The sequence below is a fragment of the Chiloscyllium plagiosum genome, chromosome 15, assembly GCF_004010195.1.
Source record: "Chiloscyllium plagiosum isolate BGI_BamShark_2017 chromosome 15, ASM401019v2, whole genome shotgun sequence".
Classification (NCBI taxonomy): Eukaryota; Metazoa; Chordata; class Chondrichthyes; order Orectolobiformes; family Hemiscylliidae; genus Chiloscyllium; species Chiloscyllium plagiosum.
In genome coordinates this window covers 60,883,134-60,893,601 of record NC_057724.1, presented here as the reverse complement: position 1 = coordinate 60,893,601, position 10,468 = coordinate 60,883,134, and the positions used below count along the sequence as shown (strand labels likewise).

At 43.1% G+C, this 10,468-nt stretch overlaps 1 protein-coding gene across 3 annotated transcripts in view; it reads right to left on the bottom strand.

Annotated features, from left to right (window-relative positions):
* The window catches only part of LOC122557372 (cytokine receptor common subunit gamma-like), a 96,200-nt gene that overhangs the window by 9,665 nt on the left and 76,067 nt on the right, over positions 1-10,468 (bottom strand). For all 3 annotated transcript variants that reach the window (XM_043705014.1, XM_043705016.1, XM_043705015.1), the window contains exons 3-6: positions 9,434-9,615; positions 6,159-6,301; positions 4,814-4,979; positions 3,272-3,359 (exon numbers count right to left, since the gene is read on the bottom strand). In XM_043705014.1, coding sequence (XP_043560949.1) covers positions 3,272-3,359; positions 4,814-4,979; positions 6,159-6,301; positions 9,434-9,615 — 579 coding nt within the window. The remainder of the gene's footprint in view (positions 1-3,271; positions 3,360-4,813; positions 4,980-6,158; positions 6,302-9,433; positions 9,616-10,468) is intronic.

Below are 10,468 nucleotides of genomic sequence, written 5' to 3'. Positions count from 1 at the left end.
GAGATGATGGTTTGGTGGTGGGAGGTGGGGTCATGATCAAGGGGGCAGTAGGAGGAGGTGTCCGCGAGCTGGCGTTTAGCCTTAGCAATATAAAGATCGGTGCGCCGAACTACCACCACGCCTCCCTTGTCTGCCGGTTTGATGGTGAGATTGGGATTGGAACGGAGGGAGTGGAGGGCTGCATGTTGCGAGGGTGAGAGGTTGGAGTGGGTGAGAGGGGTGGACAGGTTGAGGCGGTCAATGTTGCGGCGGCAGTTAGCTATGAAGAGGTCGAGGGCGGGTAAGAGGCCAGCACGGGGTGTCCAGGTGGATGGGGTGTGTTGGAGGCGGGAGAAGGGGTCGTCAGAGGGTGGGCGGGAGTCCTGTTGAAGAAGTAGGCGCGGAGACGAAGGTGGCGGAAGAAATGCTCGATGTCTCACCGCGTGTCGAATTCGTTAATCCGGGAGCGTAGGGGGATGAAGGAGAGGCCTCTGCTGAGGACTAATCTTTCATCCTCAGAGAGGGGGAGATCTGGAGGGATGGTGAAAATACAGCAGGGCTGGGAGCTAGGAGCTGGTGTGGGACTGGAGCTGGGAGTGGGGGCGGGGTTAGGTGTGGCGGCAGGGTTAGGTGTGGGGGTGGAGATCGGCTTGGGGCGGGGTTAGGCATAGGGGCAGGGATCGGCATGGGGGCAGAGACATGCGGCGTGGTTGTTGTGCAGGCGAGTGACGTCAATGGGGGCGGAAATAGATGCGGCGACGGCAACTATTTCTGACCAAACCTTGCCTCGCCAAGTGAAAATTGATTCTCTCCTTCAGAATATTCTTCAATAGTTTCCCTACCACTGATATGAGACTCACTGATCTGTAATTCACTGGTTTATCTCTACCACCCTTCTTGAAAAATGGAACCACATTAGTTGTCCTCCTTCTGACACCTCTACTGTGATGAGAGAGGAATTAAACATTTGAGTCAGAGTCCTGTAATTACTTCTCTTGCCCTGCTCCCATCTGGACCTGGGGGTGTGTCAACTTTTAAACCCCGTCAAAACCCCTAATATCTCTTCACTTCCAATGTCAATCTGCTCACAAACCTCACAGTCCATGTTGCCAAAATCTGTACCCACATCCTGTTTCTTCAGAGTGAAGACAGTTGTGAAATATTCTTTTAACTCCCTGTCACTATTCTCTAGTTCCATGCATAGATTGCCCTCTTAGGTCTTCCTCTATATCGGAGAGACAAAACGCCGACTGGGTGATCGCTTTGCTGAGCACCTTCGGTCTGTACGCAATCAGGTCCCGGACCTTCCCGTGGCTTGCCACTTCAACACACAATCCTGCTCCCATGCCCCCATGTCTGTCCTTGGCCTGATGCAATGTTCCAGTGAAGCTCAACGCAAACTGGAGGAACAGCATCTCATCTTCCGACTAGGCCCGTTCCAGCCTGCTGGTCTCAACACTGAATTCAACAACTTCAGACGATTATCCCATCTCAACCCCACTGTTTTCATTCTGCTCAGTAATTTTATTTAATTTATTTTATTTTTTTAAATATTTTTGTCACTGTTCTGTACCTCTTATTTCTTGATTGTCTTTTTTTCTCTCGCTCCCCACTCTCTCATCACCTTTTTCCTCTCCTCTTCCCCTTTGCTACCCTTCTCCCCTGTTTTCCATTTTGCCTCTGCTTCACCTATCCCCACCATCCCCCACATATTTTGTCACATAGCACTGGCTTCAGCCTTGGTCATTCACAGCTCCTAATCTCCCTACAATCTCTCTATGCACTGTCATTATCACCTCTTTGTTGCTACCTTTGCTTCTAGAGCCATGACTTACCTTCTCTCAGCCTAGAATAAATACCTCTCTATTTCTCCCTTTTTTTAGCTTTGACAAAAGGTCAGTTAGACTCGAAACGTCAGCTCTTTTCTCTCCTTACAGATGCTGCCAGACCTGCTGAGATTTTCCAGCATTTTCTCTTTTAGTTCTTTCTTTTCCTGGTTATCCTTTTCCCCGTGCATTCTCCATAATTTTACCACCAGTGCTTTATCATGCCCTTTCTTTGTCGGCCCAATTGCTTTCTTAAGTTCCCCCTGCACGTTCTATACTCCACTAAGGCTCCAGTTGTTATGATCCCTTTGTACTTACTTTTTTCCCCCTTTTTATCTAGTCCTGAATACTGCTAGACATTCAGGGTTTTGTGAACTTGTTGCTGCCATGTTTCAATCTAAAGGGAACACGTTGGGCCTGTACTCTCCCCATTTTTTTTGACACCTCACCCCCCATTCTGCTGTAGATTCTCTCACAAGTGATTGCTCCCAGTCTACTTTGGTCAGATCCTGTCTTATTTTGATAAAATCTGCCTTCCCCTAGTTCAAATCTATTCTTTGCACACCATCTTTGTCCTTTTCCATTACAAGTTTACGTTGTGGTCACTATCATTAAAATAGTCCCTAACTCTTACATTGAACACCTGTTCAGTTTTATTCCCCAGATTTCTTCACCGCCCCTAATGGACCTTCTATGTGTTGACACAAACAGCTCTCCTAAAGCATTTCACAAAATCTAAACCCTCTAAACCCTTTGCACTGTGATTATCCCAATTTGGTTTGGGGAAGTTCTCATCCCCTTAAATAGTTATACTATTATTATTATTATTACTACACACAATAAATTGTCTACATATCTGCTCCTCTGATGCCAACTAACTATTTGGGGGTCTATAATACACTCCCAGTAAATGTGACAGCCCCTTTTTTTATTCCTAACCTCTGCCCACAAAGTGATTAAGACCTTTCCAGCATACCATCCCTGCTTACTGCAGTAACTGCTTCTTTCATTAATAATGTCACACCATCTTTTTTATATCCTCCTCTGTCTCACCTCTTTATCTCTGTAAAAAATGGTTCTGAAAGTGTTTAATGATTGGGGCCAGTTCGTTGCCTGAAATTCTTGGAAATAACAATTTTTTCTCCATGACTATGCATTTCATACCCACCCAACCACTTTACATGGTGGGTACATCAGATTAAATGATCAGCATGGATAGAATCACTAACTCATGCTTCAATTTATCATCCTGTATGTATTTGAGAGACTGGCACTTCAGTATAGCTACTGGCACTTCAGAACAGAGAGGTGTCAAATAATTTTGTATACATGTTATGTCCATAGAAATGTGCAGCTAGTGCATTCTGGCATTACTATGGTAGCAGATACATGAAAAAGATGGCAAAATATAACATAGTGTTTTAAGAATCATAATATTTGTGGGATTTGTGCTATTTGTAACTCACCGTTCATTCTTTGTGACAAAAATAACAAGTAAAATTAATCCAAGAAGTGAAACCACAGTAATTATAGTACGGAGACCTGCTGAACCCTCTGTAAAACAAAACAACAAATTCCCATCACTTTTTGAAATTGTTAATTATCTATTTTAATTCTCAGTATATTTTTCTGCTGACCCTACCCCTAAATAAATAATTTCTCCCTACTTTGCTGGTCACTTAGAAACTAGAGAGGTTCAAAAGAAATTTAGAATCACACAGATGTACAGCATGGAAACAGATCCTTCGGTCCAACGTGTCCATGCCGACCATTTATGCTATACTAATCTAGTTACATTTGCCCGCATTTGGTCCATAACCTTTCAAACCCTTCCTATTCATGTATCCATCCCGATGCATTTTAAATGCTCAATTCTGCCAGCCTCCACCACTTCCTCTGGCAGCTCATTCCATACACGTACCACCCTCTGCATGAAAAAGTTGCCCCTTAGGTCGCTGTTAAAACCTTCCTCTGTCACCTTAAAGCTATGCCCTCTGGTTTTTGACTCCCTTACCTTGAGGAAAAGACATTGACTATTCACCTTATCCAGGCCCCTCATGATTTTATAAACTTCTACTGACCAGGATGTTGTAGGATATGGAGGGTTTAAGTTATATTTTAAAAATGGCTGGATTGGCTAGGACATTTTTCACTGGAGTTTAAGAGGTTGAGAGGTGACCTTATAGAGGCTTATAAAGTCTTGAGGATTTCAAGACCGGAGAATATTTTTAAGGTGAGAGGAGAGAGATTTAAAAAGACATGAGCGGCAAATATTTTAAGCTCGCATGTGGGATGAACTTCCTGAGGAAGTGGTGGATATGGGCTCAGTTACAACGTTTCAAGACACTTAGGTAAATACCTAAATAGGCAAGGCTTGGAGGGATATGGACCAGGATCTGGCAAGTGGGACTCGTATATTTTGGGATTATGTTTGGCATGCACTGTTTGGACCGAGGGTCTGTTTCCATGCTGTATGACTATGATTTAGGCTGAAACGTGTGTTCGGCATATAAAACATTGTTTAAACATTGCATATAAAACTCTCTCTGCTGCTTCAGCCTTTTTCTATGACATGGTCATCTTTCCTCTGGCATGCAGTATTTAATTGCAGAAACTTCAAGACATTGACCAGATTCTGCCAATCAAATCCAGTAACTTCAAACAGTAAGGGTGCACCATACTGACGTCATTTTCTCCACCTTTTCCGAAGCACGCTGTGCTCATTTGAGGCAAGCCATTTCACATAATTTCTATCCTATGGTGAAAATAAAGGCTCTAATTTTGAAGGACCAAGAGCACTAAATTACAAAGATCATACTGAAGGTTTTTGTTTTCACTTTCCCAGATGCCTTCTCTACAGGGATAATTCTGATTTTGGGAGATAGTGAAAAATGTTTCATCGGCAGCTGTTTTTACGTCTTTTTTGATTTTTAGTTCCATTTGAACACTATCTGAACAATCATTTTCCTGAGGTCTAGTTTAATAAATTGTAAACACAATGAGTTTACCTGGCTGGACGGGATCTTTTCCCCAGTGAACAGCTGGGCTCCACTCACTCCACAGCTTAGTATTTGCACAATACTGGTTAATCTTACTTCGCACTTGAAAAGTGTAGAATTTCTCTGGATCTACACTTGACAAAACGTACTTTGTTTGTGCAGTGATGACTTGTGACTAGATGAACAAATCCAGAAAAAGTAGTATGTAATCAGAACTGAAGATAACATTAAAATCTCATTTCATAGGTAAACAACGTGTCTCCAAGCTGTTGCTATTTACACTGATTGGTAAGGAACTCATTCCAGATCGCTATTTCCTCACATCCTTGGTAACTAGCTATCTATAACACAAGGAGGAGGGGACAATCAAAACTCCTCTGAGTTAACATCCAGTCAAATGCTGCCTTTGTTGTCAAGATCAGTCACTCTCACCTCACCTCTGGAGTTCTGCCCTTGGAGAAAATCTGTCATGAAGTCATGGTGGAAACCAAACTGAGTGTCAGTGAGCAGGTCACTGCTGAGTAAATGCTGCTGGAGAGCACTATCAACAACCCTATCCATCATTTGACTGATGATTTTGAAGTCAATGGGGTGATGTTTTGCTGGATTGGACTTTTCCTGCTTTTTGTCGATGGGACATAACCAGGCAATTTTTCTCCTTGTGTGTAATGCCAATGGAATACTTTGGTTAGGGTTGCAGTCAGTTCTGCAGAAATTGTCTTCAGTAATATTGCTTATATTTTGTCAGGGTCTGTAGATTTGAAGTATCCAGCGCCTTCAGTGGTTTCTCGATATTACATGTTGTGAATTGCAATTATATTTATAATACTGGGGACTTCATGAGAAGATTTAGATGGATCATTTATAAAGCACTTCTTGGCTGAAGCTGGTTGCAAATGATTCAGCCTTCCTTTTTGCTGTGATGAGCTGGGATCCCCTATCATTGCTGAGGGGTACATCATTGGAGCCTTCATCTCCTTTTAGCTGTAAATTTCAACCCTATTCACCACTCAACGTGAATCACTTTGCACTGATTCATAAGTTGTGGGATCATTTAGTTATGACTACTGCATGCTGCTTCACTAGATTGACAAGTCATTTTTCGGGGATGCTGGTGCTGCAGATAACATCCTCAAGCATCTATAAGAGACACTTGTCTTCTGTTTCCTGAAAAGATGTACAAAGAGCAGCTTCATCCAAGATTAAAAGTAGAAAGGTAGGAGACCTTCAAACTAGTACACAGTGACAAAGAGATAATGTACTATTCAGTTCATAAAAGAACAGCCACTACTCTCTGTTTATAAAGTTTTTGTTAATCAATGTATCAGTCTTGTTGGTCATTATCACATGGTACCTGCCAGTCTTTATCCTTATTACTGCGGTGCCTGATTTCATACATTCGACATTTCAGTAACTTGGCTGGTGTTTCCCAGCTCAAAAGGAGCTCGTTGTTTTCAGTCATATTCAGCGTCATGTTTGTAGGAGGGTAGACTTTCACTGAAAGACATGAATTGAGTTTTTTGCTGTTATTAAAGTGGATATTTCAAGCGTTTCAGAGAGTGATTCGTTCAGAAAAAAATTGTGGGTCAATGAAATTGGAGCAAGTGAACTGGCTGAGGTTCAAGAGTTATCATAATTACTAAAGGAAAAACGAGGAGAAGTAGGATAATGTAACATCCATCGCACACTACTCAGTCAGTCCCTCCATATCTCTTCTGTCTCAGTTTAATGAGGACCTATTTGATCCTTGGAATATCAGTACTCACTGTAACCATTACAAAGTCTATTCCACAGGTTCAAATCCTGCAAACACTGCAAAGTAAAGCCAGTTTGATGCAGTGGAAGTCAGTGCTACAGAAACCTGAGACCTTCACAATATTGGGAAAGGGCCAGTCTCCATTTCTGGGACAGCCCACAAGGTCTCCCTTGCTGGTAAGAGTTCTGGCACAGGAGTGAGATATATGCTGCAGAAGTTATTGCTACAGGCAAAATGGGGCATCAAGCAGCTTCTTTAATATGGAGTGCAATTATCAAAATATAGTTTAACTTGTGATAACTGTTGACTCCTGAACATCCATTAAGAAATGTATATCCCTCTAGTAATAATTAGAGCAATTGAACTTAACGGAAACGAGGGGGCAGCATGGTGGCACAGTGGTTAGCAGTGCTGCCTCACAGCGCCAGAGACCCGGGTTCAATTCCTGCCTCAGGCAACTGTCTGTGTGGAGTTTGCACATTCTCCGTGTGTCTGCATGGGTTTCCTCCGGGTACTCTGGTTTCCTCCCTGTTTTAAAAAATTCTCAAGGTCAGGTTCGTAGGAGAGTAGTCTGACACAGAACAAACGACCAAGAGGCGAGTCTGCTAGAATATGCTTCAGCTTTTTATTCCCCGCAGCGTCGCCACAACCAGGTCTCCCGGGTCTGGCTTATACTCACTCTACATGTTACCGGAACTGGGAGCCGTCAGTTCTCGTAGAGCGGTTGCCAACAACCCACGCTCGGCGGTTAAACGTAACCCCGGAGCAGACTCCCGGGTCTGGCTTATACTCACTCTACATGTTACCGGAACTGGGAGCCGTGAGTTCTCGTAGAGCGGTTGCCAACAACCCACGCTCGGCGGTTAAACGTAACCCCGGAGCAGACTCTCCGAACTGGAGACTTTTCCAGCTGATATACTCTTTTCCAGATATAAACATTCATGTGAACAGCAGAGCAAGGCTAAAAAACACATTCCATTCTGGTTACATACAGATAAGAAGATTCACACGGGGAGGTGTGTAATAAGATTCACACGGGACTAAGCAACACCTCCATTCCGGTTAGATTCACACATGTATTGGGACATAATTTTACACCACATTGCACTGCTTGGCCCAATACCTCCATTCCGGTTAGATTCACACATGTATTGGGACATAATTTTTAACCGTTTCACCACATTCCACTGCTTGGCCCAATACATGTGTTACATTATGATTCACACATGTATTGGGACATAATTTTACACCACACTCCCACAGTCCAAACATGTGCAGGTTAGGTGAATTGGCCATGTTAAATTGCCCGTAGTGTTAGGTGAAGGGGTAAATGTAGGGGAATGGGTTTGTGTGGGTTGCTCTTCGGAGGGTCAGTGTGGACTTGTTGGGCCGAAGGGCCTGTTTCCACACTGTAATTAATCTAATCTAATCTAATCAGGATCCTCTTTGTCAGAGATACCTTTGCTGGTGTTTGTTGAAATGAAACCACGTGTGCAGGTAGAGGGGCTCCAGTTTAATGTGTCATTCAGAAAGTGGCACCTGTAACAGTGCAGCTGTAACTCAACGGTACAGCTTTGCAATGTTCGGACTCTACTGAATGTTTTGCACTCAAGCCCTTGAGTGGAACTTGAACCTTGTGACTCAGGCAATAGTGCAAGAAACACGATTCACATTCGCAGAAGCAAATGTAAAGGAATTGAAGGGCTGAGGCTGAGGTGGAACTGGGCAATATTGTGGAAGTGGAGGTGGTGATTTTAGTGATTTCAGGGGCACCTGGTCAGAAGCTCGAACCGGGGTTCAAATACGAAACCCAGTTTCCGAACATACAATTGCCAATTAGAGGGTTGGAATTTGGGAATGGGGTTTGCAGTATGAACCAAAGACAGTTTTAACTCTGTCAACATTTATTTGGAGACATTTCTGCTTATCCAGTACTAGATGTTAGACAAGCAGTCTGATATTGTAAGTCATGATGTGGAGATACCATTGTTGGATTGGGGTGTACAAAGTTAAAAATGACAACTACCTGATGAAGGAGCGGCGCTTTGAAAGCTAGTGCTTCCAATTAAACCTGTTGGACTATAACCTGGCGTTGTGTGATTTTAAACTTGATACTGTGAGGCGGATGAGGGATCCAGAGAAGTGGATCTTGAGGTGGAGCTGGGAGATCATGTGAAAATTGATGTTATCATTTGAGATGACATTGCTGGACAGCAGCAAGTCAATGAGACATGGGATAGACACAAGGGTCGATCCCTGAGAAACTCCACAGGTAAAGGGTTGAGAGTGGGAAGAGAATCCACTGCAGGCAATTCTTTGGTGCTTGGAAAGATAAGAATGGAATCAGTTGAGTGCAGTTACACCCAGCTGGGTGATGGCACAGAGATATTAAAGAAGGGGGATCCGGTCCACTGGGTCTAAAGCTGCACAGGTCGAGATGGGTGAGAGGAATTACTTCTATCACAGCATCAGACTCCATTTATCAGCCATAGGTTTATGGTCATTATTAGTCTCTTAATTTCCAATTTTAAAAAAATTTAATTCAAAATGGAATGCGCTGCCAGAGGAAGTGGTGGAGGCTGGTATAATTACAACATTTAAAAGGCATCTGCATGGGTATATGAATCGGAAGAGTTTAAGCGAATATGGGCCAAATGCTGGCAAATTGGACCAGATCTATTTAGGATATCTGGTAGCATGGATGCATTGGACCAAAGGATCTGTTTCCATGCTGTACATCTTTATGACTCTAAATTTCACCTGCTGCTGTGGTGGGAATCAAACCTGGGTCCCCAGAACATTACCTGGGTCCCTGAATGAAGAATCCAACAACAGTAACACTGGGTTATCATTTCGATTATTAAATTTTCTACCTTGGTTCTGCAGCTGGAAGGTGTTGTGCACAGATGATATATTTTCTGAGTCACTGGATCCATTTGTGTAAACGTAAAAGTTTTCAAATTCGATAATTTTATCTTTTGAGAAATAGCAACCAATATTATAGCCATTTTCTTGGATGTAGTTCCCACATTCCTCCGGTGGGTTTGAGTTATACCTGTACGGGATAAGAAATGGTTATTATTTCCTTTACAGTATGTGTTTCTAACCTGGAAGTTCAAAATTGATCACAAAGCAATATCTTTTCAAAAATCACCACATCTTCAACAATTCTTTAAAGAGAAAGGAACCTAGATTCATACAGCACCTTTCACATCTTCAGGAAATTATTTTGCAGCCAATTAAGTACTTTGGAAGTGTAGTCAGTATTGTAATGCAGAAAATACAACAGTCTATAACACAGAGCATACTCTCACAAACCAGATAACATGTTCTTTTATTATTTGGTATATGAGTTGAGGGATAAATATTGGCCTGGTTATCTGGTAGAAATTCTTCAGTACAGAGTCAGGCATCTTACATGAATCTTACAGGAATCTTCCTCCGCTATATTGATGACTGCATTGGTGCCACTTCATGCTCCCAAGAGGAGGTCGAATAGTTAATCAACTTCACCAACACATTCCACCCTGATCTTAAATTCACCTAGACCATCTCTGACACCTCCCTCCCTTTCCTAGACTTCTCCATCTCCATCCACAAGGACCAACTCAAGACTGACATTTTTTACAAACCAACCGACTCCCACAGCTACCTGGATTACACCTCTTCCCACCCTACCTCCTGCAAAAATGCTATCCCGTATTCCCAATTCCTCCGCCTCTGCCACATCTGCTCCCAGGAGGACCAGTCCCATCACAGAACACACAGATGGCCTCCTGCTTTGAAGACCAAAATTTCCACTCCCATGTGGTTGAAGCTGCCCTCCAACACATCTCATCCACGTCCCACACCTCCGCCCTCAAACCCACCCTTCCAATCACAACCAAGACAGAACTACCCCCCCCCCG